The sequence below is a fragment of the Rhea americana genome, unplaced genomic scaffold (genome assembly GCF_003343005.1).
Source record: "Rhea americana isolate MKP2758 unplaced genomic scaffold, rheAme1 scaffold_160, whole genome shotgun sequence".
NCBI classification, from domain to species: domain Eukaryota; kingdom Metazoa; phylum Chordata; class Aves; order Rheiformes; family Rheidae; genus Rhea; species Rhea americana.
Window position 1 is genome coordinate 236,764 of NW_028185706.1, and position 14,241 is coordinate 251,004.

Genomic DNA, 14,241 nt, shown 5'->3' on the forward strand with positions numbered 1-14,241 from the left:
GAATAGGACCCAAAGTGATTAAACAAGCACTCTTAATATGTTAATTTATAATTTTAATTACAACAATCTTGTATATATAGTCATTAGTGAATACTAATATAAATATTTTTCTACCTTTTTATTCATAATGCATAAACCAATCATCCGAGTTACTTCTCGGCAGTTGCCTGTTTCCGTTTCATAATACAATCTTTGTTCTTAGTTATGAATGCATTTTGTTCGTTCCTGTCTTGAATAATCCCTCATTAAGCTAGTCACTTTCTGCTCCATGCTAAAAAGGAAAAATTATCATGCAAATGTGGCATGCCATATTAAAAAGCACATTACCAAACACTTTTGTTGCTGTCCTTCAATTAGTTTCCCTTCTTTGAATTTAATTTCATTTGTTGTTAAACTACTGACTTGATGTATGGACTCATGAATTTGAGGCTGCTGCCAAGAATGTAGCAGGGAAAAAAAATCAAAGCCTCTTCAGAAAGCTGCAGAGGCAAAGCTGAAATGAATTTGCTTCACCTTTGACAAGAACACTTGAACAGCATTGGAATCCTCTGATGATTCATCTTAGCTAATTATCCAATTATTTATTTCAAGAATAAAGACACTGTTTTACAATTAGAAAAGTGTAAAGCAATCTGAGAAATTTGGTAATGACAGATGACTTAAGTAACTTCTGAGATAAACAGTATTTGCTCRAACTTATCTTGCCAAATGTTCAAGCTGTAGTTAAACTGCTCTTTGAGTTTCAAGAAAATAGTAGGGAGCCAAGTTATTTGTTTCTTCACCCCTGCTAAACAACATATTATACTTTAGAAAATAGCTCAGTTATTCTGTTCCCTCTGTGCCGAATTTGCAAGATTTTTAAGCTGTGTTTAAGTTGTATTCCTCTTGATTAAAAGCTTTTGGTTCAAAGCAATACTTTTTAATTGCCTAATGATATAAGTCAGTTCTTAGGAAAGAACCGTGCATTTAGGAGTTCATTTGCAATATAACTGAAAAATTCATTGCATGGCAGTAAAACAATTTACTGTTAATTACAAGGAGAAGAATTTGCTGTACCATGCTCACAGATTGCCATGAATCATGCAGCACTCCTAGAGATTTATAACAGATGTGTAAGTGGGATGAATTAGCAGGGTTTAATAACAGAGACACAAATCATGCAGACTTCAAGGAGCTTTAATTGATATACTAGAATGTGACGGGCATGAATCACTCAGCCATTCAACAGCACTGTAACATATGGTCAGCTCAATATGCTGCATCTTAAATCGGTTGGTGAGTCGTTGGTTGCCCCATATGGTGGAAGCAATATATTTTTCATGATTTTTTAAAAAATACTGTATCTTAAATCTATTTTTAAAGAAATATGATTGCAACATGTCCATTTTATTGAATTTTCTCTGGATGTCCGTTTTGAGTCATTTTATTCCTTTATTGTGAGGAATTCCAAAACGGGCTCTAAAAATCTTTTTTAAAAAGTTAAAATATTGTCAGAAGACACAGGTATTATTTCTTGACTCATTTACTGTTGAAATAGCTGATGCTATTGTGAAGTACAGAAAGCAAAGATCATGCTAGAAGTGCTATGGCCATCTCATGGTCCTGCGAAGCAATAACTCGTAGCAAAAATGAAATGGGTGAGCATTAGGCTTTGCATGTAATTGTATCTGCAAAGAAAATTCAAAGCTTTTTTCAAAGTTTTTGCCCTCAGATTTGCTGACCATTCCTGTTTTAATTTGTATGTGTGCATTTTGAATTCAAATGAACGATAATTCAAAAATTGTATACTTTATTACTATTACCTTTTTGAACTAATTGGACAGCAATGAAACCTCACCCGTTAATGTAGAACGGCTAATTGAAGACTTCTGTGGAAGGGTAACCAGATATCCTTGTACAATATGCTAAGAAGTAGTTATTCAAACATATGTAAGCCTGTTAAATTTAGCCACAGTGTAAATATGTTATTCCTGGGACAAGAATCTGGCAGGGTATGGAAAAGCTTTAGCAGTTGTATTAGTAAACCTGACAGACTTGAGAAAGGAGTATTGTATCCTTAGAACTGTGGCTGCCAGAATTTAATGTCAACAATTAAAATTTATTTTGATCCTTACCTAGTGTTTATTACTGTTTGTATACACAACAGACCTTACTAATACAGAGATGCACTATTAGATGGAATTACCATCTGTTCAGAGTGAAATGCTGGCATCTGTCTTCGAGTCTAAAACTAAAATGATATTATTTCAAACAAAACAAAATTAACTGCTCTTTACTTACCAACTTCATTTTTGTGTACATGTGTGTGCATACACACATGGGAAAGGCTTATTTGTAATGACCTGTGTAGCAACATCTATATTTAGATATATGACTTCAACATAAGCTGTATAGACCATCTGTCTTTATTGGTCTTTTTTGTGCCCTCTGCTACACAATGGCATGCAGCAATCATAGGCTTTTAAATACTGTTTTAGCTTTATAATATATTAAATATGTATTATATAGCAAGACATTAAAACTACATAATTAAAATACACAAAATGTGACTTTGAATCCACTAAAATCTAGTATGCTCATTATTTTGACAGATGTGTCTTAACAGAACGTGACTAAAAAAAATTAAATAAGGTAAAATTATAGTCAATTCATCTTTCTGAAAGTAGCTACAGGTACCACAGTGACACCTTTAGGAAAATATATACTGTATCTTTCAGTTTTGAATATTTTTAATTTCAGCATTTAGTACCACGCAGGGCTAGGGATACATATTTCTCTTCCATCCTCTCTGTTCCTGTGCAGAGTTTGGGTTCTTTTGTTCTGGGGCTTTTTTTTTTGGTGTGGACTTAGGTAGTCTGTTATGAATGGTCTCCCGTTGTCTGGATGAACAAAAATTCTCCAGCATCAATGATGCTATAGTTTAAATACTAACATTATAGCAAGGATGTTACTTTCTGAAAGGGTAGGCTTCTGTTCCATATATCACAAAATAATAAATTGTGTCATGCCACTGTTTAATGCGTGTACACAGTGCATTAACTGTAACTGTAGTACATTTATTTGTGCTAGAGGAGACTTGAAAATGATTAAAAAATCAATACTTCCCTGTCAGAGAAGCAAGTGTTACGATGCATTTAAGTAGTTAATTGCATAAGCCCCATAAAAGCTTTGAGTTTGGGTATCAGGGATGCCATAATTATGGTCCAAGTAACTGCCTTTTATTAATACTAGACTTTAAAGGAAGATACTGTTATTGTCATAAGTGTTAGCTGTATATGTTTTACAAATAATGAATTTCAGCATTTCCTTTTTACCATCAGTGAGCTGAACTGGAGGGCTCAACCTCGATGCTCACATTTAAAATGCTGACGTACACTAGTTCCCTCCAAAGGTGAAGTTTTGATTGTTAAGCCATGTTTTCTATTTAAACCTGTGCATTAATACTGCAATTCATTAGTGCTGTGCCCTGCTTCGGCAGGAAAGCTTATGACCTCACGCTGCATTACTTCAATTTTGACATTATAAATTTCTAGCATAGCATGAGCTACTAATTAGATTGTGAAGTCATAAATGATGCCTAAGCAGGAACCTGCCATACCCAGTGTCACTGGCAGCTTCCCAGTTCCCCCACTCCCTGCTTTCCCAACAAGAATATTTATCAAGTTGGGGGGTGGGGGGGAGGAGGAAGGAAAGGAAAGAACTAGCAACATGCTACAGGCAAATGGGAGAAATGAAAAATATGTTAACGATCTGGTAAATGCACAAATATTTAAGAGGATGTAATTAATTCATTCTAAATGAAGCAGTCTTGCTCTGTAAAGAGCTCATAGTGCATACAATGGTGTGCTGTGAGGTAGTATGTCAGACTTCGAAGACCCATATTTTAATTTAGGTTTTAGTGTTCTTGAAAGRCTTTTATTGCTCTTTACTATGTCATTACTGGAACAAGTAATGTTAACAGGTTGTCATTGTATTTCGCTTCCTGGTTACAAATGAAGTTTGTTGTTAAATCACATCCTTCCTAAGGGAAAGAAGTGGAAGAAGAAAGGCAAGATAAGGTGCACATAGATTCTATAAATAGTGAAGTGTTCTTGTGCTTCTCCCCCAGATGATGTCTGTATTGCTGTTTCAAAGCTGGTCCATTCCTTTCACACCTGTATGGCYATTACTTCATTACCCAAACAGGTCGTGCTGCCCTCCAGTGGCTTACTGGACAGTACTTAAAAAAGTTAATGATTTTGTTCATAATTTAGCTATAGACTGACCAACCCTATCAGAATGTTTAAAAGAATATCAGAATGCTGGTTTTYGCAAGAAGAGGTTCATAGTGATAACGTAAAACTATCTTATGCCGATACCTTCATAGAAACAGTCTGGTGTAGAGTCTTACAGYGCACTGATTTTGGTAGCGAGAAGTTAGAGAAGATCACTTTCTTGAACTGAATAATTATCTKTTTATAAGCCAATGTCATCTTAGTTTATATGTATACCACGAGGAAAAAAACCTAGTGGGACATCAGTGTTCTGGATGGATAGCTGTCTGCTCTTGTTGACTAGGATAAGACTTGTGTTGTCAGGTACCATACTGCTGAGATATAAGAGTTAATTGACTGTTCAGATTCTCCTTTGGTCTTGCACTAAAACCGAATACTGAAAATCATACGTGTATATATTTATGGTGAATATGACATGGTAGACTAATCAAGGAAGGGATACAGATGTAGTTTTTATGCTGAAGTTGACTCAGATTCTCAAAGATTATGGGAAAAAAGAGTTCATTTTTGTACTGGATATAATATTAAAGACATTTATCCAAAGCCTGAATAAACGCATAAAGTATTTCTGTGGAGTTAAAAGTAAATTTTAAAAGGATTAAGATTTCTTTTTCTAAAAATAACCTAAAATATGTTCTGTGGAGATCYACATTTATTCTTAAGGTGACCAGAAAATGAAGCAGGATATTTTGGAAAAAAATATTGTGTGTAATGAATTATTTCCCAAGCACTGTGGACAATGGTACATAGGCAACTTTTGTTTGTTTTTAAACACACAGCTCCAAGAAAACTTAGTGCCCCTCATCTTGAAGGAATAAACAGCACGATGGTAAAGATAAATTGGAAGGAACCTGAAGAGCTTAATGGGCCTTCTCCCATCTACCAGGTGGAAAGGATGGATTCATCTTTAGCCACCTTGAGTACAGAAGTAATGAAAGGAATCCGTTTCCCAGGMAATGGATATTACAGATTCGCTAGTTCTACTCTCCCTGCCAATACTTACTTTACAGGTAAATGAGTTTAAATGACTTATAAAATGTACCAGTTGTACTCTGCATTTGTTTTACCATTTATTATCATCTTCTATCTCATTTTTATGTAAAATCTGTGGCTTTTAATTTACAAGTATAATGTGATTGTTAGTGATGTATGGGCTGTTAAGATTGTTGAGAAAAAGCCATTGGAAAACTTTATTGGACATGTAGGATTTGTATTCCCTTGGCTTTGGACATAGAGATGTATGTGATAGTGAATGTTGCTGAGTATTTCACTCATACCCTGGTGGTAAATAAAAGCTGGATTTTGTTTATTCCTCTGGGATAAAACCTTTTCAATGAATTTGCTGTAAATACTTGGGCCTGTTTTCTCTGCTATCTTTTTGAGGGTTCCTGAGGTTGCATGAGTTGCTCAGAAAGCTGCATCTTCCCTGTTCAGAACATCTGTGTTGTGGTTCTGTTTGCTGCGTCAAAGAACGAGGAAGGGCTGCCAGTCTGACCCAGCTCTGCTGCTGCTGGGCTGCTGCGTGTTATCAGCTCTCTTTTTGACTCAGCATTTAGTTTGGAACTGGCAGTTTCTCAGATCTAAGCATATCAAGGGTGCTGCATTCTACGATTCTCATATCTTTTTGATGTCTACATTTCACGGATAGAGCAAATATCTAGACAATAAGTTTTTTAGGAAAATACCTGGATGAACCTGGTCAGGTGTTTGAGAAGTTGTAGAGGTGAAATGTGCATGGAACATTAATTTTTAAAAGTAAAGAAGAAATGGCAGAGCTGATAGCTTTAAAAAAAGTGTGTGTGTATGTATACATCTTTGTGAGACTGATAGAGGAAATCAAAAAGGTGTCTAGATAACAGTAACACAAGTGTTAGATATTGTACTGACTGCACCAAGGCCACACCACAGCAGTGCGATACAATTCAAGCTCGTACCGAATCTCCTGTGTTAAGACAGAATAAGGACTGAAAAAGCATGCAGCATTATTGACACCCCCCCACACACCCCCCACACTAAAGATTTGAAGAGGGCTCAGTAGCTGACATTTTTTGTCCTTTGGGGGAGCCCAGAGATAATTCTGGAAAGAATATTTGGACATAGTTGTCTTGGAACTTGCAAGTATGGGAATAGGTGAAATGAGTTTTCTTTTTCTTTCCTTTTTTAATGTCTCTCAGCTCTATATGATCTCCCACTGACTGTAATTTAAAAAAAAAAGCTGAAGATTACATCCCTTACCTCCTTCTCCTCCCCCCCCGCAACCCCCTTTAGTGTGCTAAGCACCTAAGGGTGCTGACTTGACTGGTATTACTTGAATCAAGTAATAATAACAAATGATAATGTAGTAGTTAAATACTGACACCGTGATGACTTGCAAAAGCTATCTCTGTGCATGAGTCTGTAGGAACAGCTGGTGCGCACATTTACTCATCCAAATTGCTTGATAGTTTTCCTGACATCAAAGTCTGTACTCTTTACTGTATATTTAGTAAAAAATCATTTATTTATTTATTTATTTATTTATTCTGTTTTCTGTCTGCTGTTGTGATGGTCTAAGCACCAACTGTGAGATGCAATTTTTATTGTTGGAGCTCCAGTCAGCCCTATCACTGTGGTGTACGTAAAGGGTTTAATTAGACAAATAGTGATGGATATCACTGAATTTCCTGCTTCATATCGGAAGTCTCAGAGTCCTGGGGAAGAGGGAAATGCACTACTTGGGTTGTTACTGTGTCTGTCTGATTTTAACCAAGAAAATAAAACACTAATCTACCCAAGCGCTGATTCAATCTATGGGCTTCTGTTATGCTGTAAAAACTGAAGCTGAATTTCAGTAAAGTTTCTTGAGATGGCAGAGGGGTGGTCTGAGATGATTTGAACAGATGGGATGGGGGAAGATGTTAAAATAAAGCTCCCTTCATATTGGCGCCTGGTGGCTGATAATGATAGATAAAATTTATTATCACTTTTGATTGTGATCTTTCTATAAGATCAGGTATTAGTCTGAATTTCTGGAGATGACCTAGAACCACAATATGATAAGCAATTTGTCCACACAGCTGCTAGTAATAACTGACAAGCAGGTTAAATCAGCATGTTTGGTACTCTAGAAATGTATAATTCCTATACTCGACAACTCAGTAAGTTTTTGAGAAATAAAATTCTGTTTTTTTAAAGTCCTTCTTACAAAACATGATGGAGGGAAAATAACTGACAAACTGACCAAAAAAAAAAGACACTTAAGAGAATGAAGAACATTCTTGAATTGTTTTCTGCACTTATTTTGTTGAGGCCCTCTCTCATTCTCCCTCTCTGAAGAAGATAGGCAGTTGGCATTTGTGCTGTATAGAAGGAGTGGCTTTTGTGTGAATGCAGTTGTGCATTTTTGACACAAAAGCATGCCAGCTTGTATATGTCAGTCAGTAAACAAATACATTTTGGTGCATGTGGGATGACCCAGTGCTAATCCAGAAAAAGATGGATCTGTTTATTCACTGCTAATAAATGCATTTGTCCTTGCTACCTCTCTGGCTAGTCTTACACTCTGAGGTGCAAGTGATAGGGGCAGATGCATTATCTGGGAATTTTTCCAAATTTATCTTAAAAAAAAAAAAAAAAAAAAAAGTTAGGCAATGAACACGGGCTACACTAAGCAATATCCTTCTGTCTGAAATAAAGCTTCCAGCTGCACAGGAAGATGTGCTTTGAGTACACATTGGGTAGAGAAGAAGTCAGGTAAAAAAAATATATATATTTCTGCCAGAACTGTCCATGTGCAGTTTCTCAGTTCTTCAAACTGTAAAGAAATGTTTTAGGCATCTGTGATATCATTTCACTGAAGATGCAGACTTTATTTTTAATACTTATTGCAATCTTTTTAAATTAATAGAGACAATAGCATTCATTATATTCATCACAGTACCATGAAGCAAATAAACTGTTAGCATTCTCGTCTTGACTAAGGAGACCCATCTGTCTCTCCATCAGTCTGAAGATTGAGGTATTCAGGTGTTTATCTTAACATCTCCCCATGAGACAGCAAAGTGTTATGATTCTGATTTTATAGATAGGTAACTGAAGTGCACAGTATAAATCCCATATCCTAGTGCACAGCTGGGAGTTCCAATCCATTGTTTTTAATTGAAGTTAGTTGTTTAACTGCCTTACTGAATATGGGCCCGTGGCCTACTCAGGACCTTGCAGCAAGTCGCTAATGGAGAAGGGATTTAAAACCAGATTTCCAGTATCTTTATCTGGTTTCCTAAACATGGGACCTGCTTTCCTTACAACCAAAGTTCTGTAGTCATCAGTGATTAGTACAGTGTCCTGCATTTTTGATTTGCCTACCAGACCCTACATAAGACAATTGCAATATGGATGAGACAGAAGTCCATTAATTGGCAGTGGTTTTGAAAATAYCATATTTTTGTGGTACTGTACATTATTTCTGTTTGTAAAAGAGGAAATTACAGATGCTTTTTTTCCTGATGGAAATTTGCTGGAAGTAGTATGGATTATGTACACATTCTATTTAAAGAATTTCCCTCATTCTGAAATCTGAGGCCTGCTAAACAGCTACTGTCCTTATGTTTAATTTAATATAACAGTAATACAATAAAAGGGAAACCTGACTTCTTCATATTCAGCATTTATAACCTGGTTAACAAGAAAGGATTACACTTTCAAAAGATCTTGCTAGAGGAAGTGGTGTTTGGAGCCCTGTCAGACCTTCTTTTCAAAAGGCTACTTCATAAGTCTATTTGCACACGTGGACGTTCAAATTCTATTTATTGCAGGAATTTATACTTAAGGCTTAATTAAAAGGCCTCTAGAAATGGCTAGAAATTGTTACAAGTTAGTTGTTTGGTTTGATTTCCTTATTCAGTTCTGCTTGTGTGGCTATTGGCCTGCAATCAGAATAGTGCAGAAAAATTCTTATATTTGACTTTGTGGTTCTCTAACTGTAAAGAGAAGTAGTATTTTATTCATGGTGTAGACAGGTAAGCTGGAATTCAAAGAACTGTAAAAAGTTGAGTGTCTAAATACCCTTTAAATCCAAGTTGTGCTTGGATTGTTCCTTTGATGATTGGGTCCCCAAAAAAGGGATTCAGACATAGCACCTTTTTAGGACCCTCCTCCTATGGCACATTCAGAAGCCTAAGAAAGAGGGTAATGAGTCTGAACATAATGTCATGTTAACCTGGCTGTGTGAGTTCCGTGATTGATGTGCATGGAAGTTAAGATCTTCATATTCTTACGTAGTAAGATGGGTAGGGATTTTTAGGCGCTGCTGGAGTGTGTGTGTGTATGAGTATCAACAACTAGTCATCAATTCTGTTTATGAAAAGAGTTTTTGCTTAATTACCTTTTGCTTCTTGGTTGAAGGCCAGGATTGAAGTGCTTGGATTGGACCAAATAATAACTCATGCATGTATTTTAACTTGCGTAAGTGAGCCTTGCTTAGAATCAAGTTTGGTTCTAACTGGAGGCACTGTCTTCTGTTCAGGATTCATAACTTATTAACCTCTCCTGAAGGGAGGCACCTTCACCTTTTCTTTTCATAGAAAGTAGTAGATCACGTTTTTTTCTCAGAAAATGTGACTCTCTGAGAAAACATATGTGCACCCTTACCAGTATCTTGGTGGATACTCTGCCTTCATATAGAATAGTGCTACAAAAAGCTATGTAGTAGTCTTTTCTAGAGCAAGTGTTCAGGATTAAGCCCCTAAAGACAGATAAAAGGAAGAACATTTAGTTTCCAGGTTTTATTGAACAAATCACATGCATCATGACTACGATATTTTAAAAACAATTGAATTAGTTATTATTGTTTGAGTGTTATTCTGCTTGGATGCTACCTCTTTAAAAAGAAAGTCGTTCATGTAATATTAATCAAAATGCAGTTCCACTCTGAACAAGTCTTTATGTTGGGTCTAGCTCTGGATCCAAGTTTTCTGAAGTAAGATACTACACTTGAAAAGCAACTGGTCTTGCTTAGAATGTGAACTCTTTGCCAACCTCTAAATGATGCAGATTCAGCCTTGTAATAACCAGGAAATAACGGTATGAGCTAAGATGCTCATATATTGAGCATTACAAGTAGAGCTTTTTACAATGACATTTTTAGTGTCATGCAGTAGTCTTAAAAATGTATATTTTTAAAAAGTGCAAGTGTTTTCATTGCCAAATTCTGACTCAGATACATACACATTTCTCAGAATGGAGAATTATTTTCAATAACAGTGTTTCTTAATGAGTTTGCCATGGAGCACTGAACAAGAGTACCTTAAATTTGTTGAGAATGATTGTGGTCATTCAATGTTCAACCTCCTCCTAGGTCTTCATCACAGTGAATTTTCCTTGCAGTAATGCAGAACAAATTCTATTCCATATAATCTTGAGGAATCACTTCATAATTAGTAGAAGAAACAAATATTTTCATTAACTTGTGGAGCCAAATAAACCTTTTCCAGCATCCCAGAAGAAAATTTTGGGATGCATTATGACTGAACATCAAGAAAGCGAATGTGATTAGAAGTCTAGAAAGCACTGTAAGAGGAAAGACTAAACAAATTGAGGTTGTTGAGTATAGAAAAAATGAAGACCAAAAGGAGACATGATAATGCTCTTAAATTATGCAAAAATACATATAGTTTTAGAGAAGATAATGAACTTTTCTCTGCGTCTACCATGAATAAAAGAGCAATGGACTATTAATGAGCTTAAAATACAGTGAGGGAGATTTAGGCTTCTTAGAAGAATATTTTTCTGAAAGACTCAGGCTAGTTGAGTGCAGGAATAGATTGTTGTAATAAAAAAGCAAAAACTATGACTCTGAAGATTTTAAAGAACAGTTGAATGAGCATCTGTCAGGAATAAGCTAGGTAAAATTGATTCTGCTTTAGGGTAAGTGGATAGGCTTCAGGACCTCTAAGAATGCTTTCCAAACTTATACCTTCTCATACACTCAAACTCAGTCAGTGCAACTAGGACAGATGTTCACTTCCCAAGTAAATTTTAGAAGAAAGGATCTGCGTTTCTCCCCTCCTCTATCCCAACTTGCCCTACCATGTCTTTTCTTCTTCTTTTTTTTTTTTTTTTTTTTTTTGGAGTAACATCACTTGTTTGCCTTTTAGGAACTTCACATAGACAGAGGTCTGATTTACAGTCCTCTAGAAAAGGGAAAGGTTGGATGAATTGGACAAGTTCTGCTTCTACTCCTTTTTTTTTCTCCTCTAGATATTTTGCAACCTTTCTTTTTATGACTACTGATGGTTAGAAATGAGTTTTAATCACTAAATATAGGAGAACAGAATAATTTAGGTTGGAAGAGAAATCATCTAACCTAAGCTCCTGCTCAGAGTGGGTCCAATTAGACCTGCCTTTGAGTTGAGTTTCATCTCCATACGTAGTCAAGTATATTTCCAGAAATATTTCCACAATCTCTCTGGCAATCTGTTGCAGGATTTGCCTYGTGGATTTTTTTTTAATAGATGGCTCCCATAGGTTTCAGAGTTTTTTTTTTTTTAATTTTTGTGCCAATTGATTGCATTTGCTTCCCTTTTCTTCACAAAACAATTTGAACAAATGTCTTCATCTTCAGTGAAAGAAAGTGAGATAAAGTTCTTCCATAACAGCATCAAGTGGACGTCTTCAGTAAGAAAGGGCACAATCTTTTTTTTCACCTGAGAACTGTTCACACAGCCATTTCAGTTAGAGTTTAGTCCTAGTACTTAAAATGAATTCACAGTTTCATCTTGAAAAACACATTCCTTCCTTCCTTCCTTCCTAATCCCAAGAAGCCTAAAAATAGGTAGAGAGAAGAGCTGTATACAGAGAAAAAGGAGTGATCCAGCACAACAAAGCAAACTGTACTGCTTTATGAACAAAACATCTTAAAACGTTTTCTAACATGCACAACAGGGACTTGGGCAGAAAATAAGCCAAGCTGATACTGACCTTGCCAGTGTTTCAGGGGTAATATTTTCACTAAGATGAACTGCTTTTGTTAGGTATGGACTATCAGTATCAAGCATCTGCTTTTTCCATCTTTTTTATTGTAAAAAAGATTTAATGTTGCCACTACAGGAAAAAAAGGATTCTCTCCTTCTGTATGATTTCTTATATTTATCTTTTGCAGTTTAATAGATTAAATATGCAGCACAAGCTCTGGTATTCAGTTGCAAATTTTTTGGAATCTTCTTGGCTTCAGTGTCAAAGCACATTTTTGCCAATATCGTGTGACACTGTGTGCTGCTTGGTTAAAAACAAATATTTCTGCCTGTGCATGCAAACTTTGAGAGCAGGTATTAGCCCCAACAGTAAAAGTTATAAAAGCAATAGCTTTCCTACTGTTGGTATGCCTCTCTCCCTGTTGAAATACCCCTTTGCCAGATTAGATCATCATTAGCTTCGGCTGTCTGCTTAYGCAAAACCAGATACAGTATTGGGTCTTTTGATTGTCATAAATGTAGCCACATGAGCTGTACTCTTTAAAACAGCAGTTCCTCCCCTTTTGTTGCAACACTAATTGTGCTTCTGTTCACTTTGTGCAAATGAGATTTGCTGTTTTGAAATATGGTGGACATTATTCCTAAGAATCACCAGAAGAAAAGCTTTTTATCAATTACTTCAAAGAATAGCTGTTTAGTCAAATGTAATAAGAATATTTATTCTCTGCTAGTTTTGTATTTTTTAAACTAATCTTCTAGTGTATGCACCTATATRCAGAACTGTTTTATGCAAAACTAATTTCCTTCTGTAAAGCATATTTATGTATTTGTTGTTTGTTTTCTTTGCCCACTTCCTAACAAAATGTTGATAGGATTTGATGTAGGAACTCTGCATAGGAGCCTGCACAAAGAGTGACTGTGGAACAAATAATTTTTTTGTTTTAGCATTTAGTCTGACATTTGTTAAATAAGAACAGAGTTGTCATGTATTACTCCAGTTCACTGCAGAAACTGAAAGTGGGATTATATTCTGTATTTACAAGGATGAATAAGGAAGAGAGGGAGTTCAAGGAAACTTTCTGGTTTTATGCCTCAGCAGCAAGGATAGTGGGTGCCTTATATATATGATTCTGAAAATAAACTGTTATTGAAGTGCTGTCTTTTGCTTCAGGCATGACATCTTTGGGGATTTCTTCTGTGATGGTGCATCACCTCTGTGCAATGCATCTCTAAGAAGAGGTGTAAGATGGAGGGACTCATTGGGAGGGACATTTTAGAAAACGAAARTTGCTGAAAATAACCAGCATAAAGAAAAAGCTAGAAGGTAGAAGCTGCACAAATATAGAAAATTTATTTAAAAAATGGTGTCAAGCATCTCTTTGCAAGTTATACATGTGAGAGATTCATGTACTGAGTGTCAAATAGAGACTCATTTCATATAACTAGGGCTATGTAGATATGGGAAGGACTGAAATGATGCAGATCAAAGAAAGAACTTGGACCAGGTTTGAGCATAGGAAATTGTAATTCAGTGGATGTTCATCCTTTATAGTGAAAGTATGGATGCTACTGGAAATTCTCAGTCTCAAAAACATGGTAGAACAGAGAAARGTGAAAGGAATAAAGCTGAGTGTTACCAATTTTCATCTGCCAGTGGTCTGCCACAGCCGTACTTCCTAAGACTGTTTGTAGGATTCTTGTATGCTGATATAACTGAACTTGTAATCCAAAGTAGTTTTCAAACAAGGACTTGATGGGAAATAATACCCAAGCAGGAATATTTAAGAAGTGTCAAATTTCTGATACTTTTTAAGAAAACTTCCGAAATGTTACATTTTTTACTTTGTGCTAGGGTCAGTGGCAATGACACTTGTTCAAGATTTTCAGCTAGACTGATAATGCTAAATCCTCTTAAATTTGTGTTTTTAGCTGTGTAGTCAGRCTACATCTATTTGGAAAATATTGGCTAGGCCAGGGCAGAATGCCAGGAATTCTATTATCTTTGATGCTACCTCTCT

The 14,241-nt window shown here is 35.9% G+C and overlaps 1 protein-coding gene across 1 annotated transcript in view; it reads left to right on the top strand.

Moving 5' to 3' along the window:
- Positions 1 to 14,241, top strand: part of USH2A (usherin) — a 399,365-nt gene that overhangs the window by 100,151 nt on the left and 284,973 nt on the right. Inside the window, exon 20 of the mRNA XM_085300119.1 lies at positions 5,054 to 5,284. Within this exon, the coding sequence (XP_085156245.1) occupies positions 5,054 to 5,284 (231 nt within the window). The remainder of the gene's footprint in view (positions 1 to 5,053; positions 5,285 to 14,241) is intronic.